This window comes from Lepus europaeus, chromosome 7, assembly GCF_033115175.1.
Source record: "Lepus europaeus isolate LE1 chromosome 7, mLepTim1.pri, whole genome shotgun sequence".
Lineage (NCBI taxonomy): Eukaryota > Metazoa > Chordata > Mammalia > Lagomorpha > Leporidae > Lepus > Lepus europaeus.
In genome coordinates, this window is record NC_084833.1 from 90,446,272 (window position 1) to 90,473,387 (window position 27,116).

Genomic DNA, 27,116 nt, shown 5'->3' on the forward strand with positions numbered 1-27,116 from the left:
GGGCCAGGAGCTTCTTCTGGGTCTCCCGCATGGGTGCAGGGGCCCAAGGACTTGGGCCATCTTCTACTGATTTCCCAGGCCATAGCAGAGAGCTGGGTCAGAAGTGGAGCAGCTGGGACTCAAATCGGCGCGCCCTTATGGGATGCCAGCACTGCGAGCCGGCACCCTTATGGGATGCCATAACTGCAGGTGGCGGCTTTACCCACTACACCACAGCGTGAGCTCCAACCTTCCAAAGAATTTATCCCTTCAACTTACTGCTCCAATGGGTTTTTACTACATCTTGGGCCTATTGCACAACTAGAATCCTGCAGTTTCTCTATATCACTTCAGGAGTTGGAAATATTAATTTCTTGCCTCTAGTAACTCACCCCACACTACTTTTTAAATATATATTGTTAGTTTGCTGGAGTACATCCCCAAGTAACTTTCTTTTCTTTTCAAAGATTTATTTATTTATTTGAAAAGCAGAGTTAGAGAGAGAGAGAGAGAGAGAGAGAGAGAGAACCTTCCATCAGCTGGTTCACTTCCCAAATGATGGTTGGGCTGATCCTAAGCTAGGAGCCAAAAGCCTCTTCTAGATCTCCCACATGGATACAGGGCCCCAAGTATGTGGGCCATCTTCTGTTGCTTTCCCAGGTGCATTGGCAGGGAGCTGGATCTGAAGTAGAACAGCCAGGATAGAACCTGCACCCATATGGCATGCCAGCATTGCAGGCAGTGGCTTTACATCCCAATGTAACTTAATAATATGCTGCTTTGTGGACCAAGTAATTTTAAGATTTATACACATAAAGGAAAGTAACTTAATTCCTATATTGTTTCAATTCACTACTCATAACTACCTTTTGGTAAGTAAGTAAATAGTTATTTATGCAGTCAACATATATAGCTAATTGAGTACCAGTAATTCAGCAACATGTCAGGAGAAAAGTCTATTTTGTTACTGTATTCTATTAGACTTTAGACAATGGTGATAATATGATTTAATGCAACCTCATGAGGAAAAGAAATTGAAGTAAATTTTAAGAAATGCCCAAAGTGAGCTTTCAGATTGTTTTATTTATTATTTTTATTATTTTAAACTTATTTACATAAAGAGAACAGATTTCATGCATTTCATAAATACAACTTTAAGCATATAATGATGCTTCCTCTCTCTTATTCATTTCTTTTGTTTTCCAATTAATTTTCAGTAATATACTTCCAATTTATTTTATACTCACGGGCTTAAACCTCCACTAAATAAAGGATTCAACAAGTAAAAAGTAGAAAGATCACTGTTCAGCAGGAGTATTGACAGGGGCTATAAACAATAATCAAATCTCAAGATGCCAATTTTACTTATACATATTATATTTTTTTACTCTATGTATTATCTACAAACCAAAGAACTATGGTATTCATGTTTTGGAGTCTTGCTTACTTCACTAACCATAATGGTCTCCAGTTGCATCCATTTCATTGCAAACAAAGGATTTCATTCTTTTTTATGATTGAGTAGTATCTGTTGTATGTGTATACCACATTTTCTTTATCCAGTCATCAGTTGATAGACATCTGGCTTCATTCCATATCTTAGCTATTATGAATTGAGCTGCTATACTCATGAGGGTAGAGGTAACTCCTTCATATACTGATTCCATTTCCTTTGGTAATTTCTCAGGATTGGGATGGCTGGGACTTACAGTAGGTAATTTTCAGGAACTTCCATACTGTCTTCCATAAGAGTTATACTGTCTTACATTTCCAACAGTGTATTAGGGTACCTTTTTCTCTACATCCTCACCAGCATTTGTTATTTTTTTGAGTTTTGGATGGTAGCCATTTTAGTGGAAATGAAGTGAAACCTCATTGTGGTTTTTAGTCGCATTTTCCTGTTGGGAATGTTCCCTGAACATTTTTTCATGTGTCTGTTGACCATTTTATTTCATCCTTTGAAAAGTACCTGTTGTCCTTTTCCCATTTCCGAACTGAATTGTTGTGTTGTTGTTGTTGCTGAGTTTCTTGTGCTCCTTATATATTCTGAGTATTAATCCTTTATCAGTTGCATAGTTTGCAAATATTTTCTCCCATTCTGTCAATGGTTGATTGTCTCCTTTGTTGTGAAGCAACTTCTTAGCTTGATGTAATCCTGTTTGTCTATTTTTTTTCTTTTATTGCTTGTACTTCTGGAGTCTCATCCAAGAAGTCTTTGCCTTGGCCAATGTCTTGCAGTGTGCCCTCTGTTTCCCTCTAGTAATTTGGTGGTTTCATGTCTTAGGTTTAAATTCTTGATCCATTCTGAGTTGATTTTGTATAGGGTGTGAGATACAGGTGTTGTTTCATACTTCTGCATATGAGATCCAATTTTCCCAACACAATTTAATGAAGAGACTATCCTTTCTCCAGGAAATGATTTTTAGTTTGTCAAAAATTGTAGATGCATGGATTTCTGGAGTTTCTTTTCTGTTCCATTGGTCCACAGTCTATTTTGTGACAACAATAGGATGTTTTCATTATAATGGTCCTGTAGTATGTTTTGAAATCTGGTATTGTGATGCCTCTGGCTCTGTTTTTCTTGTTTGACTGCTTTAGCTATTCAGTGTCTCTTAAATTTCCATATGAGTTTTAGGGTCATTTTTTTCTAGATCCACTAAGTTTGTCATTTGTATTTTGTTTGGGATCACATTGAACTGTAAATTGCCTTGGGTAGTATAGACATTTTGATATTTATCCTTCCAATCTATGAAATTGGAAGATTTTTCCATTTTTTTGTGTCTCCTTCTATTTCTTTGCTTAATGTTTTAAAATTTTAATTATAAATAATTTCACATCCATGGTTAAATTTATTCCAAGGTATTTATTTTTTTTAACTTTTATTTAATGAATATAAATTTCCAAAGTACAGCTTATGGATTACAATGGCTTCCCCCCCCATAACTTCCCTCCCACCCGCAACCCTCCCCTTTCCCACTCCCTCTCCCCTTCCATTCACATCAAGATTCATTTTCAATTCTCTTTATATACAGAAGATCAATTTAGTATATATTAAAGATTTCAACAGTTTGCACCCACACAGAAACACAAAGTGAAACATACTGTTTGAGTACTAGTTAGAGCATTAAATCACAATGTATAGCACATTAAGGACAAAGATCCCACATGAGGAGCAAGTGCACAGTGACTCCTGTTGTTGACCCAAAAAATTGACACTCTAGTTTATGGCACCAGTAACAACCCTTGGCTCCCGTCATGAGTTGCCAAGGCTATGGAAGCCTTCCAAGTTCGCCGACTCTGATCATATTTAGACAAGGTCATAGTCAAAGTGGAAGTTCTCTCCTCCCTTCAGAGAAAGGCACCTCCCTCTTTTTTGTTTTTTTTTTTAAGGGAAAGGGTTTATTGGGGAACACCCAACAGACCAGAAAGCTGATTCTAGCCAAGACTGGGAGAAAAGTCACTCATCTTTTGTAGATAGAGGGGTTTGTCTGTAGAGAAATTTTGAACAATTATACAGTGGGGAAGAGGACCATCAGTACACACAGGTTGGGAGTAGAGCCATTGGTGGTAGAGTAGAGGTTATGATTACAAAGGAATGAGGCCCAAGTGCGCTAGACAGGGTCTAGAACAAAGGACAGAGTCATTATTAGAGGAGCTAAGAAAGGTGCTCTCTAAGCTACAATTAAGTTTTCTGATTGAGAGGCAAATAGAACCTGACAGAAGGGGCTTGGTAATAATCTGGTGGGCTTTAGGCCTTGTAAGTTAAGAGGCCCAGACCTATCTATCTCTTCACATGGGGTATATCCTAAGGGAGGTGTGAACCTCCTAGGGGAAGGCACTCTGTTGACTTTCATGACTTAGCTGGCCTGGGAGGAGAGCTGGCCAGGTAAAGGCAGGTGGCATCTCTAACAAGAAATTTATAGTTCTGCCTGCAATGTTGCTGACCCTACTTGACCGTCCCCTCAGCTGCAGTGGTCAATTTGGAAGCTGGGCTGAGTGAAGGGCTTTTCAGCTTAGAGCCAATAAGATCTGTGGCTCTGACCTGGGCATCCTTCGACTCCAGGGCAGGTCCATTTCCAGTGATCCAACTCTTGGCAGAGCTGCCAGGGCTCTTCACAAGCTGACTTGTGCTGAAGCCCGTGCTTACCACATTGAAAGCCACTGCAGTGGACTGGCCTGTTGGGTCTCCTTGAGGGCAGATCACTGTACAGATCAGCCATTAATAGGCCTGCCACCCATTGCTTCTCAGCCTAGCTTTCTTTTCCTCCTGGTTTGTGTTAAAGCAGACCAGAGGATGCAACAAGGGAGTGCCCAAGTCCCATCTCTAAACTTCGGTGGCCTGAACTACAAGTCTGTAGTCACAGGCATGTTCTGTAGTAGTTTTTCTAAAGTACACAATGCCCATGAGGAAAATTATATTCTCCCTTAAAAACTTTCTTTGCCTTTGGACTGAAAGGGAGGTTTTTTCTACTTACTGTATACTTCACTGATGGCGAAGTAAATCTAGCTATGAAATTATAATTTAAGCTCTTATTTTGGCTACGCTATTACAGAAAAATGTTATCCATCTCTTTTATAAGGTCTAAAGATTAAATTGTGCGTCCTACACATTCCTTCATAATAGAATTAGTTTCCTACCTTGAAGAGAATAGAGAAATGAAAGGACAAGTTGGGCTTAGAATAGAGAAATGAGGGAGCAAGTCCTAGATCGCTTGCTGACAATAGCAATATCACATCAAAACTTAGCAAACCGTTTCAACCATTAGATAACTTAAGAAAAACATTTACCAGAAGGTCCAATGCCTTCTGTAAATTTTAAGAATCATATATTTGGAAACACCTCTTAAATATCTAACATGGTCTTCCGTCCGCTGATTCACTTCCCGAATGGCCACAGCAGTTGGGTCAGGGACAGGCTAAAGCCGGGAGCCAGGAACTCCAACTGTGTCTCACTTGGGTGGAAGTAGTCCAGGTACTTGGGCCATCTTCTGTCTTTCTGGGCAAACTAGTAGGGAGCTGGGTTAGAAGCTGAGCAGCTGGGACACTATGAGAAACAATGAGTTGATCAGCCCTTGTCCTGACTGTTGATGTACAACTTAATACTCTATCTCTTAGTATTTTTTTTTTGTTCTACTTAATACTATTGGTTGAACTCTGCAATTAACACATAATTACTCTTAGGTGTTTAAATTTAACTGAAAAGTGATCCCTGTATAAAAAAAAATATCTAACATGGTGTAGTTTGTTTAACCAGTAAACTTAAGCACAAACATATATAATGTTTTTAGTTTCTACCAACAAGTATAAAACATATGATACAGAGATTCAGGTCACACGAATTAAAACATATCTTTGATTAATTTTAGCAGCTTAAATTTATGGACAATCTTATCTATAAGCCAGTTAAACTAAAACTCTTAATAAAATTTTCCCATGTGGACCTACAATATGTACACACATATAACCTAATAGACCATTATAGCAATTTTAATAATAGCTTTTAAAGTCTTTAAACTCTTTTTGTAAATTGCCAATTGATTTGAATTGCTTTTTGTTTCTAGTAACCTCAAATAACCATACTTTCTCTCAGTTGGTACTGTTAATACATTATTGGTGGCCGGCGCCATGGCTTAACAGGCTAATCCTCCGCCTTGCAGCACCGGCACACCGGGATCTAGTCCTGGTTGGGGGACCAGATTCTATCCCGGTTGCCTCTCTTCCAGGCCAGCTCTCTGCTATGGCCCAGGAAGGCAGTGGAGAATGGCCCAAGTCCTTGGGCCCTGCACCTGCATGGGAGACCAGGAGAAGCACCTGGCTCCTGGCTTCAGATCAGCGAGATGCACCGGCCATTGGAGGGTAAACCAACGGCAAAAAGGAAGACCTTTCTCTCTGTCTCTCTCTCTCTCACTATCCACTCTGCCTGTCAAAAAAAAAATTAAAAAAAAATACAAAAAGAAAATACATTATTGGCTTCATCTGTTTACAGAGCCATCCCAAAGTACTGAATACAATAGAAGTGGCTGGAAAAAGTCCATAGGAACCTATAGGAGGACAGCTAAACATAGAACCAACAACACTTTAGTTTTATGAGCAGCAAATCATATATAACTGTGGATGACAAAAGACTTTAAGTTGCTATGTGTAAAATTATAAACTCATCAACCAACAAGAGGCACTTGCTTACTTCACAGTATTTTTGAAAGCACCTGTAGGATTTTACAAGTATTTAACCCTTTAGGCCTCTGGGGCTTTCTCATTAAGATAACTATATGTCTAGTAACACAATTACGATAACATTTTAAATAAGGTAACACAAATTTTAGCCTGAGCTTTTTTCATTTCTGTTGGCATGGTATATCTTTTTCCAGCCTTTCACTTTCAGTCTGCATGCATCTTTGTTGGAAAGATGTGTTTCTTGTAAACAGCAAAAAGATGGGTTTTGTTCCTTAACCCAATCAGCCAATCTGTGTCTTTTAACTGGACAGTTCAGGCCATTAACATTCAATGTGACTATTGATAAGTAGTAACTTTGCCCTGCCATTTGCCAAAGATATTTTCTAATATATACTTTGAGCTTCCTGTGATCTTTTGCTGTGAAGTTCCTTCCTTTACCTTCTTTCATATTGATGGCCGTGTTTCTGTGTGTAACACATCTTTAAGCATCTTTTGCAGGGCTGGACAAGTGGCGACAAATTCTTTCAGTTTCTGTTTGCTATGAAAGGTCTTTATTTCACCTTCATTCACAAATGAGAGCTTTGCAGGATACAATATTCTGGGCTGGCAGTTTTTCTCTCTTAGTACCTGGGCTATGTCTCGCCATTCCCTTCTAGCTTGTAGTGTTTCTGATGAGAAGTCAGCTGTGAGTCTAATTGGAGATCCTCTAAGAGTAATGTGACATTTCTCCCTTGCACATTTTAGAATCTTTATGTTTCACTGTGGTGAGTTTGATTACAACGTGTCGTGGTGAGGATCTCTTTTGGTCATGTTTATTAGGGGTTCTATGAGCTTCCTGTACTAGGATGTCTCTGTCCTTCTCCAAACCCAGGAAGTTCTCTGCAAGTATCTCACTAAAAAGGCCTTCTAACCCTTTCTCTCCATGCCTTCAGGAACTCCTAGAACCCGAATGTTGGGTTTTTTAATAGTATCCTGTAGATTCCCAACAATATTCTTTCGATTTCTAATTTCCTCTTCTTTTCTTTGGTTTCACTATATACTTTCCTGTGCTCTGTCTTCTAAGTCCGATATTCTCTCTTCTGTTTCACTGACTGTGTTTTTAAGGCTTTCTAATGTGTTTGTTATTTGATCTATTGAGTTCTTCATTTCATTTTGATTTCTCTTCACTATCACACTTTCCTGTTCTACTAGTTGTTTCATTTCATTTTGATTTCTCCTTAAGATTTCATTTTCTCGACGGAGATTTTCTATCCTGTCCAGTAAGGAATTCTGTAGCTCAAGCATTTGTTTTTGAACACTTCTAATTGTTCTTATCATAAATTTTTTGAAATCCGTATCTTGCATTTCTTCCATCTCATCATCTTCATAATCTTGGCTTGGGGTGTCTTCTTCATTTGGAGGTGTCATAATGTCATCCTTATTCTTGTTTTCTTGGGTTTTGTGTTTGTTGCTTGGCTTTGTAGAGATATTCTTTGGATTCTCCTTCCCTCGCTGTGGTTTTTCATGTTATACTATGACTGTATTAAGTGGACTGTCTGCTTTTGATGGAGCCTTAGAGGCTTGAAATGGGTGTGGCCTGAGAGTTCTGTTTGGTTCCTCAGGGCTAAGGGTGTACCAAAGGTGACACTCCCAGGTCAGGTGTGGTAAATCTCTCTCTCTCTTTCTTTCTTTCTTTTTTTGATTCAGAAGGGAAGTAATTCCGCACAGCTGAGCAGAATTGGAAGTAGTTAGCAGGCGAATGATATACCCACAGGAGCCAGAGATCGGAAGCTCTTTCCCAAGGACCACACAGGGAATCTCTGCTGCCCTCAGTGTGGGCTCAAATTCTCCTGCAGTCTCCCACTGGGTTGCCAAGGTTACCAAATTGTAGCGTCTCTGCAGAGTACTGACGTGAATTCCGTGAGTTCTCTCCCCCACCAGCTCTTTTTCACAGTCTCAGTTCATTAGCATCACACATTCACTAGGTCCTAATCTCCTGTTGTTTCACCCCCCCTCCCAGAGTCAGCTTTTTCTGCTTGGCTGAGGGCCAGTGCACTCCTCACTGAGGTCACCCCGCTTATGATGTATGTCCAAAATGGCGCCTGCTCTTTGTCTTGCTTGCCTTTGACAGGTGAGCGGAGAGAGAGAAACTCGTGTCCGTATCGGTCACTTTTCTTTTTTTCCTTTCTATTCTAGTTAGCCAGGTGAACTTTTCCCCACAAGGTTTCAAGCCTCATTCCCTGTAGTCTCCTCTTTCCGCTTGCCCGCTGGTGTCTCAGGCTATTGAGGTTCAGCTCACCTCACATTCCAGTGCTGGTGTGTTGATTCCGCCCCTGGTGTCCCGAATCACGGGCTCCCATGCTCTCCACGCAGGTCCACTGTAAATTACTAGTTCTGGAAGAGTTTCCTCTGCTGTTTCTTCCCCTACTCTTCCTTGAACCTGCAGTATCTCCACTTTTATTAAACTGTCTCTTCCCAGACTATCAGTGTGCTCCCTTCCTATTCCACCATCTTGCCCGCCTCTCTATTCCAACGTATTTAAATTTTGTGTAGCTATTGTGAATAGGATTGATCTTAGAAGTTCTTTCTTGGCCGGCACCATGCCTCAACTGGCTAATACTCCTCCTTGCGGCACCGGCACACCGGGTTCTAGTCCCAGTCGGGGCACCGGATTCTGTCCTGGTTGCCCCTCTTCCAGGCCAGCTCTCTGCTATGGCCCGGGAGTGCAGTGGAGAATGGCCCAAGTGCTTGGGCCATGCACCCTATGGTAGACCAGGAGAAACACCTGGCTCCTGCCTTCGGATCAGCACGGTGCGCCGGCCACAGTGCACCGACCATGGTGGCCACTGGAGGGTGAACCAACGGCAAAGGAAGACCTTTCTCTCTGTCTCTCTCTCTCACTATCCACTCTGCCTGTCAAAAAAAAAAAAAAGAGGAGAGCAGCAAGATGGCGGAATAGGAAGGGAGCACACTATTAGTCCAGGGGAGAGACAGTTTAATAAAAGTGGAGATACTGCAAGGTCAAGGAAGAGTAGGGGAAGAAACAGCAGAGGAAACTCTTCCGGAACTAGTGATTCAAAGTGGACCTGCGTGGAGAGCGTGGGAGCCCAAGTTCGGGACACCAGCGGCAGACTCAACACACCAGTGCTGGAACGCGAGGTGAGCCAAGCCTCAATAGCCCGAGACACCAGCGGGCAAGCAGAAAGAGGAGACTAGAGGGAACGAGGCTTGAAACTCCGTGGGGAAAAGTTCACCAGGCTAACTAGAAGAGAGAGAGGGAAAAAAAAAAGTGACCAGTATGGACACAAGTTTCTCTCTCTCCGCTCACCCCTCAAAGGCAAGCAAGACAGAGCAGGCGCCATTTTGGACATACGTCATAAGCAGGGCGACCTCAGGTCTGCACCAGCCCTGAGCCTAGCAGAAAAACCTGACTCTGGGGGGAGGGGTGAAATAACAGGAGATTAGGATCTAACTTGGCAACCCAGTAGGAGACTGTAGGAGAATTTGAGCCCACACTGAGGGCAGCAGAGATTCCCTGTGTGGTCCTTGGGAAAGAGCTTCCGATCTCTGGCTCCTGTGGGTATATCATTCGCCTGCTAACTACTTCCAATTCTGCTCAGCTGTGCGGAATTACTTCCCTTCTGAATCAAAAAAAGAAAGAAAGAGAGATTTACCACGCCTAACCTGGGAGTGTCATCTTTGACACACCCTCAACCCTGAGGAACCAAACACAGCTCTCAGTCCACACTCATCTCAAGCCTCTAAGGCTCCACTGAAAGCAGACAGTCCACTTAATATAGAGCCATAGTGTAACAAGAAAAAACACCACAGTGAAGAAACCAAATATCTCCAACATGCCAAACAACAAACGCAAAAACCGAGGTAACAAGAACAAGGAAGACACTATGACGCCCCTAAATGAAAAAGACACCCCAATTCAAGATTATGAAGATGATGAGATCGAAGAAATGCAAGAAGCAGATCTCAAAAAATTGATAAGAACATTAAGAAGTTCTCAAAAACAAATTCTTGAACTACAGAAATCCTTCATGGACAAGATAGAAAATCTCTCGTGAAAATGAAATATTAAGGAGGAATCAAAATGAAATGAAACAACTAGTAGAACAAGAAACTGTGATAGTGACAAGAAATCATAATGAAATGAAGAATTCAATAGATCAAATGACAAACACATTAGAGAGCCTTAAAAACAGAATGGGCGAAGCAGAAGAGAGAATATCAGACTTAGAAGACAGAGAACAGGAAAGGAAACAGGCAAACCAAAGAAAAGAAGAAGAAATTAGAAATCTAAAAAATATTGTCGGGAATCTACAGGATACTATTAAAAAACCCAACATTCGGGTTCTAGGAGTTCCTGAAGGCATGGAGAGGGAGAAAGGATTAGAAGGCATTTTCTGTGAGATACTAGCAGAAAATTTCCCAGGTTTGGAGAAGGACAGAGACATCCTAGTACAGGAAGCTTATAGAACCCCTAATAAACATGACCAAAAGAGATCCTCACCACGACACATCATAATCAAACTCACCACAGTGAAACATAAAGAAAAGATTCTAAAAGATGCAAGGGAGAAACATCAGATTACTCTTAGAGGATCTCCAATTAGACTCACAGCAGACTTCTCATCAGAAACCCTACAAGCTAGAAGGGAATGGCAAGACATAGCCCAGGTACTAAGAGAGAAAAACTGCCAGCCCAGAATATTGTATCCTGCAAAGCTCTCATTTGTGAATGAAGGTGAAATAAAGACCTTTCATAGCAAACAGAAACTGAAAGAATTTGTTGCCACTCATCCTGCCCTGCAAAAGATGCTTAAAGATGTGTTACACACAGAAACACAGAAACATGGTCACCAATATGAAAGAAGGTAAAGGAAGGAAACCTCACAGCAAAAGATCACAGGAAGCTCAATTTCATAGTGTAGATTAGATTTTTTGTTGATTTTTTTCAGTTGATCTGTCCATTGATGAAAGTGGTGTTTTGACAGCACCAACTTTATTATTGTGTTGGAGCATATGTTTCCCTTTATATCAATTAGCTTTCATTTTAAATAACCAGTGCCCTAGCATTGGGAGCATATATATTTACATAGTCACATCTTCCTGGTGAACTGATCCCTTAATCATTACATAATGACCTTCTTTGTCTCTTGTAACAGTTTTTATCTTAAAGTCTATTTTGTCTGATATTAAGCTGGTTACTCCTGCTTATATTTTATTTCTCATTACATGGAATATCTTTTCTCATCCTTTCTCTCTTAATCTGTGTGTCATTGTTGGTAAGGTGTGTTTCTTGTAGGATGCATATAAATGAGTCTTGTTTTTTAATCCATTCATCCAGTCTGTATCATTTAATTGGAGAATTTAGGACATTTACATTTGAGATTTTTATTGGTAAGTGATGACTTGGTCTTGGGGCTAGCACTGTGGCACTTAATTCTCCACCTGTGGCATTGGCATCACAAATGGGCACCAGTTCTAGTCCCAGCTGCTCCTCTTCCAATTCAATTCTCTGCTTTGGCCTGGGAAATCAGTGGAAGGTGGCCCAAGCATGCGGGCCCCTGCACCCATTTGGGAGATCTGGAAGAAACTCCTGGCTTCTGGCTTTGGATCAGCTCAGCTTCCTCCATTGTGGCTGTTTAAGGAGTTAACCAGCAGACGGAAGACATTTTTCTCCATCTCTCCCTCTCACTATCTGTAACGCTGCCTCTCAAATAAATAAATAAAATATTAAAAAAAATTTTGAGTTTATCCTTCCATTTTTCCATAAATATCTCTATTGTTTGTTTTGGATCTCCTTTGTTATTTTACTTGGAGGTTTTCTGCCTTCACATTATTTTGTGCTGCTGACTATCTTTCTCTGTTTCTGTTTGTAGCCTATCCTTAAGTGCATTGTTTTGAAATCATTTCCTGTGTTGTGATTTTTTAACTTAGTACCTATTTCTGTTATCCACATTGTTTTCAATATAGGGCTTTTGAAGAAAAACGAAAAGAACAAGAAGAAAAAGAATATCAAATCAGAGAACAAATACTTCAACAAAGAAAACAGAAATTTGAAGAAGTTACTGAAAAATTTCAGCGTGGCCATATTCCTCTTTCACAACGGAGAAGAGAAGGTGCTGTTATTTCCAGAAATATATGGAAAAAAAGTAAAGTTATAATCACACTTGACTTGGGTAGACAATAAAAATGCTAAATTAAGAAACCAAGTGGAAATTCAAGCCAAAAATGACCCATGTGTATTTTGAGTAATAGGACTTTCAAGTTGACTAAGTTTAATTTGTGAATATTTTATTGGCTCTGTTAGAAAATCCTAGAAGCTCAGATTATAATGTTTTGTCCTATTAAAATTGATTTAGTAAGGTAAGTGGGTTATAAAAAATAGAATTTAACATTTGAGTTAAAAAATTATTGTCACATTCATTCTGGCATTTTATTCCTTTTAATCTCAGTTTAGTTGCAAATCATATTAGAGAGAGTAAAAGTACAAATCTACAGAGTAATATAACCTAACAATCTAAGACCTATAATCAGTTACAAATTTAAATATGTTTGATTGGTTCTTTGGTATCACATCTACATTCAATTGTATTGGAGATTAGAAAATCAACAATTGATTAGGGAAATGGATTATCTAGAGTTCAAGTTTGAACAAACTTATTAATATCCTGTTTTTTCCTAAACATTTTAAAGTAAATTACAAACTTTGTAATACATGAAAACACTTGTGACATGTGAATATTATAATGGAGAAAATAGGAAAGACAGTTTATCCATGTGGAGTTAAAGATAGAAGCTCACCTAACCTACCTCTGAACCTTACATTATTTATAGCATATGATCGGAGAAAAACAATGACTTTTCTTGCTAGCCTACAGGAGAAGAAATCTTGAAAGACAGCTATGTTTCCACTTGAAGAAGAAAGTGAAGAAAATATTTAGGGAGAAATAGTGGAAATGGGATATTTTGAATACCAAAGTACACATTAGAATGCCTTTGGGGATATAAATGCATATAGAATGTAGAGTTGGAATAGAGGTTATACAGAGCAGTATATCTATAATAGTCTATAACCTTCAACAAATTACTTTTGTCTTTTGCCATCATTTCTTCAGTTGTAAAATTAAAATAGCATCTACCTCATAGAAAATAGTGATGATTAACTTAGCTAATACTTGTAAAGTGCTTGAAAATAAGATTTGTGATGTGGTCATTTGTCCTGGCTGTTAAGATACCACTTAGGATATCCACATTCTACATTGGAGTATCTGTATTCAGTCCCTGCTCAGGCTTCTGTTTCAGCTTTCTGATAATGCAGACTCTGGGTGTCAGCCATAACAGTTCAAGTAATTGGGTTTCTGCCTCCCACATGGGGGATGTAGATTGAGTTCCCAGCTCCTGGTTTCAGGCCAGCCTAGTCCCAACTATTACAGGCATTTGGAGAGAGAACCAGCAAAAGAGAACTTATTCTCTCTCTCTCTCTCTCTCTCTCTCTCTCTCTTTATATATATTTTGACAGGTAGAGTTACAGACAGTGAGAGGAAGAGCAGAGGGAAATGTCTTCCTTCCGTTGGTTCACCCCCTAAATGGTTGCTATGGCTGACGCTGCACTGGTCAAGAGCCAGGTGCCAGGTGCTTCCTCCTGGTCTCCCATGCGGGTGCAGGAGCCCAAGCACTTGGGCCATCCTCCACTGCCTTCCCGGGCCACAGCAGAGAGCTGGACTGGAAGAGGAGCAACCGGGACTAGAACCCGGTGCCCATATGGGATGCCGGCGCCGCAGGCAGAGTATTGATCAAGTGAGCCACAGCATCGGCCCCTGAGAACTTATTCCCTCTGTGTCAAGCTCTTACTCCCTACATGTCAAATCAATAAAATTTTAAAGATTTACAATAATAAGTGCTTAATACTTGATATTTTTATATTCTTCCTTTTCTTTATAGGGTTATTTATAAATTTGGTCATAAATTTAAGAAACTACAAAATCAAATACAGAGGAGTTTTTATGCCAGAATAGAAAACCTAGGCATTTCTTGAAAGTTTCTTTTTTCCAGATAAATATTCTTAAAGTTGATAATGAACATTTTTTAAAGATTTATTTATTTATTTGAAAGTCAGAATTACACAGAGAAGGAGTGGAGAAGAGAGAGAAAGAGAGGTCTTCCATCCGGTAGTTCACTCACCAAATGGCTGCAACAGCCAGAGTTGTGCTGATCTGAAGCCAGGAGCCAGGAGCTGTCCTTGGGTCTCCCACATGGGTGCAGGGGCCTAAGGACTTGGGCCATCCTCCACTGCCTTCCCAGGTCATAGCAGAAAGCTGGCTCGGAAGTTGAGCAGCCAGGACTCAAACTGGCGCCATATGGGATGCTGGCACTGCGAGCGGTGACTTTAACCACTAAGCCACAGCAATGGCCCCGATAATGAAAATTTTGAGAAACAGTTTTCCTTTGGGAATTGGATGTCAACATAAAAATATTTAAACTATTCTCAAAATATTTTCTTTCCGGCCAGTGCCATGGCTCACTAGGCTAATCCTCTGCGTGTGGCACCGGCACCCCAGGTTCTAGTCCCGGTTGGGGCGCCGGACTCTGTCCCAGTTGCTCCTCTTCCAGTCCAGCTCTCTGCTGTGGCCTGGGAAGGCAGTGGAGGATGGCCTAAGTGCTTGGGCCCTGCACCCACATGGGAGACCAGGAGGAAGCACCTGGTTCCTGGCCTCAGATCGGCACAGTGCACCGGCTACAGTAGCCATTTTGGGGGGGTGCAGAGTGTGAACCAATGGAATGAAGACCTTTCTCTCTGTCTCTCTCTCACTGTCTAACTCTGCCTGTCAAAAAAAAATATTTTCTTTTCATAAAAGTTTTAGAGAAATGTTGTGTCATTGACCAATTAAATTATATTCAGAGATGTCATTGAAGATAAAGTGATCTTGTTCTATTTGATCTTTCTTTATTATCCCCTTAGTTTTTCAAAAACCAGTTCCTCCTTTAGAAGAGGCTCTGAAACAAATTCAGGAATCAAACTTAAAATCAGAACTAAACCTTCCGTTTTCTCACAGGACAACCATAAGCTGGAAGTAAGTAATTTATGTATAACTATTAATATATAATAATTATATAGCTCTGTAGTTCCCATGTTTATATGCCTTTATTATCAGTATTCCTGTCCTCTATTTTAGAACGTATTTTGTTTTCACAAATTAAATTCAAATAGATTAGAGTATAAATTGCACCAAGAGTTGTCAGAATTCAAATGTTGTCTTGAAGTCTTTCATAATATGAATGCTGCCTAATGTTGAGTAATTTTGTTCTGTAGACTATCATCAAAACTATTTGAAAGTATTAATATTGACTATTACTCATCTTTACTGAGAAGAGAAAATTGTGTTGCAGTGATATAAACTTAGGTAAAAAGGTAGAAATGAATTTTTGCTCATAAATCTTTTCTGGATGTCTCAAAAATCCTACAGTGTCTCCTGACTCCTTTTCAGGGTTGCATAAATGAATTATCTAGAAGCAATATGATAGGCCAACCAATCGGCAGGAACCCTCTGGCACCCTGTACTTTCCATTTAGTTATTCTGAGTATTTGTTAATGTTACTATAACGTAGAACTAGATCAAATGTTATAAGGGGATATAGAGAAGTGTGTTACTGTAAAATATAATCCCTGATGTATAATCTAAGGCAGAAATTATAGAATGCCTCAGAAAGTATAGAATAGTATGAAGTCCATGATAATAATATTTAAAATTTGCTTAAAGATATCTACAGTTAGAGACAAATAATGTTAATATCTTATTTTAAATTTTTTTAGATTTAACATTTTAATATTTCATTATATTCATTTTAATGTAAATATTATATGCATGCAGATACGCACTATCTTGCTTGAATGCAGACATATTAATATATAATGTAGGATTCATGACAAGTTTCATAAAGTGAGGAAAGAAAAGTGTGTTATTATGTAGAGGGTGCAAGTCAGTAGAGACAGCATTATAACTATCTACATACCAAATAATATGGCTGCCACACATTTTTATACCCTCCTAAATAAACTTCCAGAGAAAGCATGGAATTTGTCATTCTGTGTGTGGCTTACTTCACTTAGCATAATGATCTCAAGTTCAATCCGTTTTGTTGCAAATGTTAGGATTCCATTCTTTCTTATGGCTGAGTAGTATTCCATCATGTATATATACATTTTCTTTCTACAATCATCAGTTGATGGACATCTAAGTTAATTTCATATCTTTACTATTGTGAAGTGAGTTATAATACACATGGGAATGCAGATATGTCTTTCATATGCTGAATTTACTTCCTTTGGATATATATCCCACCCCAAAGTGGGATAGTTAGGTCATGTGGTATCCTGTCCATGATATTATTCCATTTTAGAATAACTGTTGTCAGTAGTTCTCTTGATCGGGACTTTCAGTCTTCATTAGAATTTAGGAATGATCTCATGCAATAGAGAACTCTTCAGCAAAGCTTTGAAGAAATTAGGAGTTAATTATGGAACAAATGGGTAGATTATATTACAGTGAACATGTGCAAAGGGCAACGGTTATCAAAGGTATGATGTATTCTAGGAGTAAGAGACTGAATCATAAAATGTAAAATACTAAAAACTTGGTAGATATGAAGTTGGAGAAATTAAATACATCTCTATGCTAAGGAATATAAACTTTATCCTAAGAATTTAAAAGGCATTAATAAGAATTTTAAGCAGTTGGGTAAAATCAAATTTTCTTTTTATATGTTTGAATACATTATGGCCAGTTATAGATAATGAATTGAAAAGAGGCTAATTCAATAAATGTAAAAATTATATGGTCATAAGGGAAAGGTTTGAACTAAAGGTGTTTAAAGGTAAGATAATAGATATGGTCAACCATAGAGAATATGTGCTGTGATTAACACTGGAGAATAGCAGTATTTAAGAAAATAGAAGAAAGAGAAGTATGTGAATAGAAACAACTAGGATGGCTGATGAAGGATAAGAAGAGGGTGGTGTCATGGAAACTATGGAGATAGAATCATGAAAATTATAGAAGAGGGTAGTATAATGGAAACTAAGGAAGGATAGAATTTCATAGAAAAAAAAGTTTACAAAGATAAATGGCTTCTAAGGAATCAGTAGCATAAAAAGTTATATCAGAATCCTGGCAGGAAACAAGCAGAACATTTAAATGGGTGACTGGGAGGTTAATAGGAGGCCAGCAAAGGATGGTGGCGCTTCCACGGAACTGACAACAAAGTCAGTGTTACCAAAAAGAGGTAAACTAAAAGGAGCTGTAGCTGTGGACAAGGGTTCTGTACAGGACCTGTGGTCCTATGTCAATGAACATAGCCACTGCTAAATGAAACACACCTGGGAGGAAACCAGAGAAATAAATATCAAAAGCCTCTTTGTTCTGTCACTCTCCCATCTCCTACAAGTGCCTTCCATTGGACAAACCCAGCCATAAATCAGAGGCAGGAATCATTCAGCCCCTGGAGCACAGAGCCAAGTGGAGAAGTGTGGAAAGTGAACCTGGAAGAGGAAAAAGAATGTTTAGCAACGAAGCAATGTGTCCACTATACCCACAACAAAAAAGTCACTAGCAGTTTCTGTCAGAGCAATTTTAGTAAACTCTTAGGTACACTAAATAGATTACAATGAGTTGTAAAGAAATGGTAAGAAAGAAATATAAGAAATATGGCTTGGCTGTGAAAATAAAAGAATTATGGGACAATAGCCAGAGGAGAGGGCCTTTACATTTAAGATGAGATATCTTATTATGTTTTAATATGAGTGTCTATGTGATAAGCAAAAGAATCACAGTCTAGAAAGGCAGAAAAGAATAAAAACCTGAAATGACTTACGTACCTATTTTGTGCTGGCCATTGATTAGTATGAGTTACAAAATGAGATCTCATCCAGTTATATTATAATTCTGTGTAAAGGCAGTTATATGGAAATACACATATAATCTTGTGCAATCAGAGCTGCTACAAAAATTAGAAAAGTGATAAAGAAGTATAAAATTGAAGTTAGAAAATAATCTTAAAGGATGAGTAAAAATGATCTAATAAAGAAACAGCAGTTGGGTTTGGATATGTAAAGCATTGCAGCATTGTGAAAAGCACAGACCCCCTAAGGAAATGCACATTTTTCAGAGTTGGAAGGAGTATAGAATGTATTGCTCTTTGGATAGGAGATTATCTTAATCTGTAGATTGAGATCAGATGTTAAATATTTGTATATCTATTTAGAAACTTTGAACTTTATCCTATAATTCGAGGGAAAACAATGCAAATTTTTAAGCAGAAGTGATAATCATCCTATTTATAATTTAGGAAAATTAAAGTATGAATGTTGGAGAATGGAGTATATAGGGATTATGGAGACAAAATGAAAAGAGATTGGGATAACCAAGGGAAAGATCATTACTACTAAACTAGGATAGTGCTATTTTGTATAATAAAGAAAGGACAGAGCTGATAAAGAATTTAAAAGTTGTGAGTGGTTAGAAGAAAAGCATGATAAAGAAGAAAGAATGAAAATAATGCATTTTTACAATGCAAAGAAGTGACATAAAGAAATAAGCCAGCATTGTGGCCCAGAAGCCATGCACCCTCATGGGAGATCTGGATGGAGTACCAGGCTCCAAGGCTTCCACCTGGCCCAGCCCTGGCTGTTGTAGCCATTTGAGGAGTAAACCAGCAAATGGAAGATCGGTCTATCTATGTGTGTCTCTCCTTCTCTCTCTGTAATTCTGCCTTTGAAATAAATAAATAAATCTTTTTTAAAAGAAAAAAAGAATTTAAGGATGTTGGTCAAATAGAAGTATAATAATTGGAGTGTACAGACAATAGTGGCAGCAAAATCAGGAAATGTCCGTAATTTCTAAAGGACTTATGTTAAAAATGTGGTAGTAAAGAAGGAATTACAAATACAAGGAAAAGCTGTTTCATGGAAAGAATAGATTATGAGTTTGCTTTATGATGGAAAAAGAGAAAAATGGAAACAAAAAATCAGAAGAAGCTGACATTTTGAAGCTTGATTAGAAAAATTTGGTGCCAGTGCCACAGCTCAATAGGCTAATCCTCCACCTGCAGTGCCAGCACCTCGGATTCTAGTCCCCGTCGGGGCGCCGGATTCTGTCCTGGTTGCTCCTCTTCCAGTCCAGCTCTCTGCTGTGGCCTGGGAAGGCAGTGGAGGATGGCCTAAGTGCTTGGGCCCTGAACCCGCATGGGAGATCAGGAGGAAGCACCTGGCTCCTGGCTTCGGATCAGCGCGGTGCGCCAGCTGCAGCGGCCATTGGGGGATGAACCAATGGAAAAAAGGAAGACCTTTCTCTCTGTCTCTCTCTCACTGTCCACTCTGCCTGTCCAAAAAAAAATTTTTTTTTGGTGATACTAATAATTTCATTTAAGCCTTTTGAATTGAGAAGATAAATACCCATGTAGAAATGTGTAAAAACAATTTGACCAAAGATGAAGTGAGAAGTCAAGGCTATAGAAATAAATCTGAAAGTTATGTTTGTGTATATTGCTGCTTAATGTTTATGTGTACTTATATCTCATTAAGCAGACTGTAATATTCTAGAGAACAGTGGAAATCTTATACATGCTGCTGTTCCCTCTATTATTTTGTGAGTACTACATGTGTTGGAATTATTTAATAATACTTTGAATGGAGAAACACCACAGACATAAATGAACATTTCTCAGAGTATAAATGTAACCTCAAGTTACATAGCTAAGGGGGATTATTCATCAGAGAAAAAAAATTTGAGAGGAATCTTCAGATATAAGGAAAAGCATATCAAAAGTCACAGAAGTATAAAAGGGCATGTTGTGTTAAGGGAGCTGCAAATAGTTTACTTTGGCTAGTGTTTCCAGTGAGAAGAGAATTGTGGCAAGTTGGAAAGAAAGCCATGAATTAAATCATGGGGAACCTTTATAAGGTATTTGTCCTAAACACAATTATTAAAATATCTGAAAAAGGTATGCAATGGTAATATTTTAGAAAAAATGCCAGAATGGAATATAACAGAATAAAACTATAGGTAGAAAAATCATGGAAAATGGTACTTCAGCAGAAATGATGATTTCCTAACAGCTATGTAGGAGAGAGAGTCAGCATTATTAACTGTTTAAGACCAATAAGGTGATTGGAAGGAGTTAAGGACATCTCCAGAGAATAGGTTTGATTAGTGGACAGGGTGATGAAACCATTTATCAAAATAAGGACAGTGAAGTTGAGAGAAGATTACATGTTAAATGCTCTTACTACAGTGTTTTTTAAATGTTTTAGTGACTATGAGAAGGGAATATTTGGACAGAGAATGATAAAGTTTGAATTTGAGACACTTATGAGATGTTCAGGAACTAGTTTTTCATGGCAAGAGATCTGGACTATGAATATAGGTATGACAATCATCAATAAATCAGTGAAATTAGAGCCATAGCTCTGTATGTACCAGTGATGGCCTTGGGTTCAGCTAAATGATCAAACTCCATAACTACAGTAGCCCACATTGGTCTTCCATTAGAGAAAGACAGAAAACAATGCATGCCAAAAATGTAGCATCCTTTCCTTGGAGAAAACTTCATGGCAAGCCAAAAAGCAGTTGAGGTGCTAGTCTCTTCTATGTCCCTATCAGTCCTCCCAACCTACCCCAACAAGTGACAGCTCACTTGTTAGAATATGAGATCACAATAGGTGGGCCAAATCCTACTAATAATCCAAGGGAACAGACATAGAAAGTTAAATTTGTCCTTTAAGAAAAACAGATTTCATTAACACTTTACTCACTCGCAGATATAGATAAATTCACACAGATAGTATAGACAAGATTACACAGAGACTGTTAGTAGAGTAAGAAAAGAATAAGATGGGCTGGCACTGTGGCATATAAGTTAAGCATCTGCCTGGGCACCTGCATCCCTTATGGTGACGGTTTGAGTCCCAACTGCACCACACCCAATCCAGCTCCCTGCTGATGGCCTGGGAGGGCAGTGGTAGATGGCCCAAGTGCTTGGGCTCCTGCACTCACATGGGAGACCCAGAAGAAGCTCCTGGTTCCTGGCTTCAGATCAGCCCACTAAAGCCATTGCAGTCATTTTGGGAGTGAACCAGAGGATGGAAGACCTCTCTCCCTCTCTTCTTCTCCTTCTCCTTCTCCTTCTCCTTCTCCTTCTCCTTCTCCTTCTCCTTCTCCTTCTCCTTCTCCTTCTCCTTCTCCTTCTCCTTCTCCTCCTTCTCCTTCTCCTTCTCCTTCTCCTTCTCCTTCTCTCCCTCCCTCCCTCCCCCCCCCCTCTGCCTCTTCCTTTCTCTGTAACTCTGCCTCTCAAGTAATTAATCTCTTTTAAAAAGAAAAGAAGAAGATAGCATAACTCTCAACAATTCTGATAGGGAAAAGATAGTCAAAGAAAGGAGAGCTCAAGCAAGAACCTGCAAGGGAATAACCCAGGGAAGTAGGAAAATAACTAGATGAACATGATGATATGGAAACCAAGGGAATTAAAGTCAGGAAAGAGTAGTCAAGACTATTTTCCGTAACTAAGTCAGTTAATCACAAAGCAGTGCATGGAAGTAGTAGAGATGAAATCCAGACAGCAGTGGGTTAAAAAAACAAATGGAAATTGAAGAAAGTGAAAGCAGTGTAGTGTGAGGATACTCAATGGAAAAGCTTGTCTGAAGAAAGGATGACAGTTGGGGAAATGGGTCATGAGGTTCAAGGGAAATTTAGCCTTCTACAAAAAGCCTTAAACCTTTTAATATGGAAGTAATATGCCTTCTAAATACAGGCTTCTTCATCTTTAGATTTCTTGTTCTTGTTACTATCCTTTGTATGGGTCAGATAGTTAAAACTTTAGTATAATAAATGAAAGCATGGGCATATTTCTTATTCTAATGTCTAGTTGCTTAAAGTTTTAGAAAAGTTAAACTGTCAAACCAATTTTTACTTCCCTAAAGAAAATGAGCATATAATTAGCATTACAGAAAATCTATAAATAGCATGTCATCTTTGTATTATGAGAAATGATTTTCATTCTGCATTAAAATACTCAGGGTTTTTTAAAGATTTATTTACTTATTGGAAAGTCAGAGTTACAGAGAGAAAGGAAAGGCAGAGAGAGAGAGAGAGAGAGAGAGGTCTTCCATCTACTGGCTCACTCCCCAGTTGGCCTCAACAGCTGGAGTTGCACTGATCCAGAGCCAGGAGTCAGGAGCCTCCCCTCAGGTCTCCCACATGGGTGCAGGGACCCAAGGACTTGAGCCTTCTTCTTCTACTTTCCCAAGCCATAGCAGAGAGCTGGATAGGAAGTGGAGCAGCCAGGACTTGAACTGGCACCCATATGGGATGTTGGCACTGCAGGTGGTGGCTTTACCGGCTATGCCCCCCAGTTAGTTTTTATATTATTGTGGCTATGAACTTCTCATGAGATCGATATCCAGATATGTGTGTGTGTGTGTGTATGCGTATCACATACTTGTTATGTATTTGGAAAACAGATGTATACAATGTATGGAGAGAGCACCAGAGAATTCTCTCCACAGATAACTGACAGATTTGAATAATGTATATGAAAGTGCTGTGTAAATTATACAATGCTATATAAATAAGACATATTAGAATATCAAAGATGATGTGTTGGTTAATGGAAATGCTTACACTTATTGCAAAATATATTATCAATCAACTATTATCACATTAAAGACACATTTTCAGTGGAATATAAATGTAATATGTTAAGGAATATCAAGAAACAATTTCCAAAGAAGCAGTACTCATGAAAGATTGTTCTAATGTAGAAAATATTAATGGTAGATAAAAATGATTTGAGAATGTTGGCAATGTGATCATCCAAAAGAGGAAAAATAGTATGAAAAAGTACAGGACTTCTAAAGTTTAAGCAAGACGAATCAGAGACATAAAAGCTACTTTAGGTAATAATGAGATATAAGAATGTCAATAAGGATCTAAAAGACATAATAAGTAATCAGTCTTCCATCACAACCAGATTCTCATCACAAAGCTAATTTATTTGACCCTTCTGGTAGGTATAGAGTAAATGTGTGTATATTCTCTCCTGCATTAAATAATTAAACTTTAATAATTTGATATTATTAGATATCTATCTCCAATACCCATGTATTTTGGGTGAGACAGTTGATCTTGAACCACATGCTGCCCTGAGAAGTCTGGCCAAAGCTGAGCAGTTCTCGTTTGACCTCAATTTGCCTGTTGCAGCTGTGCTATTAACTATGTTTTTCTAGCCTATATTCATCCAGCTTTATGGCTAATAGACTTCTGAGAAGTGAAAATTCTCCAACAGCAAGGAATTAGGAAAGGGGAACCTGAGTAGAGCTATGCACATTTCTCAGTCCATGTGAGAGTCCCTGGTTGATAAAAGGAAAATCATCCATGGACACTAAGGACAAAAAAATAACATGAATCAAAATAACATGAATGACATGAGAGACATCCTAAAGAACCAAAAATCCATCTTAATAAGGTTCTTTCTGCCTGCCTATCCAAATGCTTTTCCATCTGTGCAGATCCATTCCTGCTTGTCCAGCTGTCTCCACAACTGATCCCTATTTACCTAATCAGCTGTCTTCTTCACGAGTCCCATTGCCCTCTCATCATTCTCAAATTCTTCCTAGCTATCACACAGTTTCTCCCACCCGCCAGCCTCATATCTTGCCTGTTCATGCATCTACCCCCTCTACTTTTCCAAAGTCCTTCACATCAGCCCCATTCCCATCTCACCACATCAAGTATCTTCCCCGCCCTCCAGTTACTTCTAGCTTTTCTAGCAGTTTCCCTCCTCTACCACCCCGTGTTCCTTCTGGCCCACCTGGCCCACCAGACTGTCTACCCCACCCACCACGAAGTTCTCCAACCATTCCTGATCCTGACTCACAGAACAAGTTATTTTACAAAACTTTCAGACCCAAGCATTTCCTTCCAGCACATGGTTCTACCCCAGCTACTCTAACACCTGCCCTTATTCGTCGTTCCCTTCCTACTCAATTGATTTCCCCAACCCCTTTGGAATCTCTCCCTGTTTTGAAGCCTTCTTGTTTATCTAGTCACCCCCTTCACCCACCAGCCCCCACTCTTTCTTACGTCACTTCGTTGCCTGAACATCCTGCTAGATTGAATCCTTTTCCGTCAGTCCTGCAGTCTCTTCGACAAATCACAACATTATCAAATCAGCCCCAGACCTATGTGGAGCCTCTACCTTCCTCTGTTATCTCCCATCCACCTCCCTGTCATTCTCCAGCCTCTTCTTTGTCTTCCTCTACTACATCATCTTCACCCTCTGTACTGCTTTCTTCCTCATCCACGCTTTCCTCTCCTTCAGCTTCCTATCCTACTTCTCCATCTTTACCTCATTCATCTGTTCCTCTTTTACCCTCTCCTTTGTGTTCATCTCCCTCTCCATGTTTGCCTCCAAATTATTTAGCTTTTCCCTCTCCAATTTCTCCTGTTTCTTCTTCATTTCCTCCCATGCTTCACTCTCCTTTTATTTCTACCTCCCCATCTCCTTTTATTCCTATCCATCCCTTCAATCCTCCTAATTGGGGGAAGAAAGTAGAGAAGAGAAGAGAAGAAAGTGGAGTAGAGAAGAAAGGAATAGAGAAGAAAAAGTTGAGAGACGACAACTTTAAAGGTAAATACATTGAGTTTATTAGATATTTTGTAGATATAGCTATATTTTGGGGGGAAGGGTGACTGGAGGGAAAGAATTATTTAAGAGTAGCAAACTGTAAAAGGAAGAGACAAACACATACTCTTAATGTTCAGGAACTTGTATTAAATATCTTCTTGCTCTCCCTTATTTCCCTGTGAGGACAAAGGGACATTTAGGAATCTAATAATCATTAACCTTGACTATTTCAGTCTGTCCATATAAAAATATATATGGGTGTTGGAGATAGGTATATGTCACATGTGGCTCTGTGTCTCCTTCTAAAACATTTTTGTCATTATTGAATTGGAAATAATTCAGCTGAATTGGGACTCAATGCCCCTGGGATTTATACTACCAACCCTTCTGCAACAGGCAGTCAGCTAGCTGCATGATGTCCTTATCCCCGTTCCCTAAACTCCCACAAAAAAATCATCCTTAATGCATTGTTTTTCTGTTTTTTTCCACACTGTTTGTATGCTGAATATGTGCTATAAGTTTCTAGAAGATAGAAAATTCTAAAAGGTGATGTCATGCAGTGATAATTTGTAATAGCACTTTAGCACACTAAAAGTGGATGCTATGTTATATGTTCCCCTCTTTTTGTTATTATATTACTAAATCAACTGAAAACAAATGTGTAACCTCTTCTCTTAAACACAATTAAGTAAAGAGGAAATTCCTGCGTACTCTGACCACCAGTTTTCATATTTTCTATCTGCTTGAACCTTCAAGCAACTCTATTCAGGTTGTGTATTCATGTTAGGAATCCCTAACTGACATGACATCAAATTAAACAGTAATGTAGCATATTATTCATATGTGAAAGCTCTTAAAGTACAGAGGACTGGGACATCTGTAGAAATTACTTCTACCCCATCCCAAATGATAGAGTAACAAGATTTAATAATCAAAGCCATTAATTTTGGGCTGTTCCAACATGAACATGGAGTTCTTTATTGGTGCTATATAATCAGAATAATTATTTTTTATTGCTTTCCTTAAATTTCCATTCTAATATGTCTGTATTTCTCCAATATCCTTATATGTGATTATCTGGATAATTTACATATTATACAAATATATTATTAATATTTATAGAAAGAAGCTAATTTTATTTAAATATACTGAATTTTTTTGTGTGTGTGTCTGGTTTACAGAGCTATAGATTCTGCCTTGCCTTCAGCTTTGTCAAAAAATGACCACAAGTATCAGAAACATCTCTTATCCAAAAATGATGATAATAAAGAAATGAAGGAAAACAGCAAGACAAACTTAGTTTCTAAGAAAAATGTATTCCAGCTTAAACTAGAGGAAACTGAAAAACTCCTAAAAGATCAGCACTTAAGCAGTTTGCAAGTATGGAACTATATATTTGTTATTAATATTTTAATTTCTAATAATAACTCTGCCCCACTTTTGCCATATTTTCCACTAAAGAAATATATGTCATTAGCCAAAGGTAGGTAATGAAATAAATTTTAGGTGAATCAGTACAAGTTCATTACAAACACTGGAGAAATATTTTTGGCTTTTTCTTTATCTTTTATCTTGCTTCTTCTATTGTTTTTTCCTATACTTCATGTGTCTCCTATTTCAGAAACATACTTTGTGAATATTGTTTTTTGACAGATGTTAAAGCTGTTTGTAAGTACAATGTAATATAAATACCATTGTTAAAAACTATATTTTAAAAAAGCAACCTGGGGGTCAGCACTGTGGTGTATCTGGTTAAGCCACCGCCTGCAGTGCCAGCATCCCATATTGGTACCAGATGGAGTCTTGGCTGCTCCACTTCCAATCCAGCTCCCTGCTAATGCGCCTGGAAAAATAATGGAAAATGGCCCAAGTGCTTGGGTCCCTGCACCCAAGTGTGACACCTAGATGAAGCTCCTGGCTCCTGGCTTCATTCTGCCCCAGCCCTGGCCGTTGTGACCATTTGAGGAGTGAACCAGTGCTTGGAAGACCTCTCTCTTTCTCTCAGCCTCTGCCTCTACCTCTCTGTCTCTTCACCTTTCAAATATATAAATAAATCTTTAAAAATGATAATAATAATAATAATCATAAAGCAACCCAAAAATTATAATATATATGGATAATAGGTCCATATGGAAATATGGCAAAATTAACTGGAAGTCATATTTCTAGTCTATGCTAGTAGAATATTTACTTTGTTACTTTTTCCACAAATATAGATTTCAGCTGATTTTTCTACAGATTCATACTCTTTATTTCTCATGGATGATATATGAAATTCTTAATTGGCCACT

General features: G+C 38.7%; 1 protein-coding gene across 1 annotated transcript in view; it reads left to right on the forward strand.

The window, feature by feature from the left end:
• CEP126 (centrosomal protein 126) overlaps positions 1-27,116 on the forward strand; it is a 113,699-nt gene that overhangs the window by 16,464 nt on the left and 70,119 nt on the right. The window contains exons 3-5 of the mRNA XM_062198319.1: positions 12,121-12,266; positions 15,110-15,221; positions 26,007-26,205. Of these exons, the coding sequence (XP_062054303.1) occupies positions 12,121-12,266; positions 15,110-15,221; positions 26,007-26,205 (457 nt within the window). The remainder of the gene's footprint in view (positions 1-12,120; positions 12,267-15,109; positions 15,222-26,006; positions 26,206-27,116) is intronic.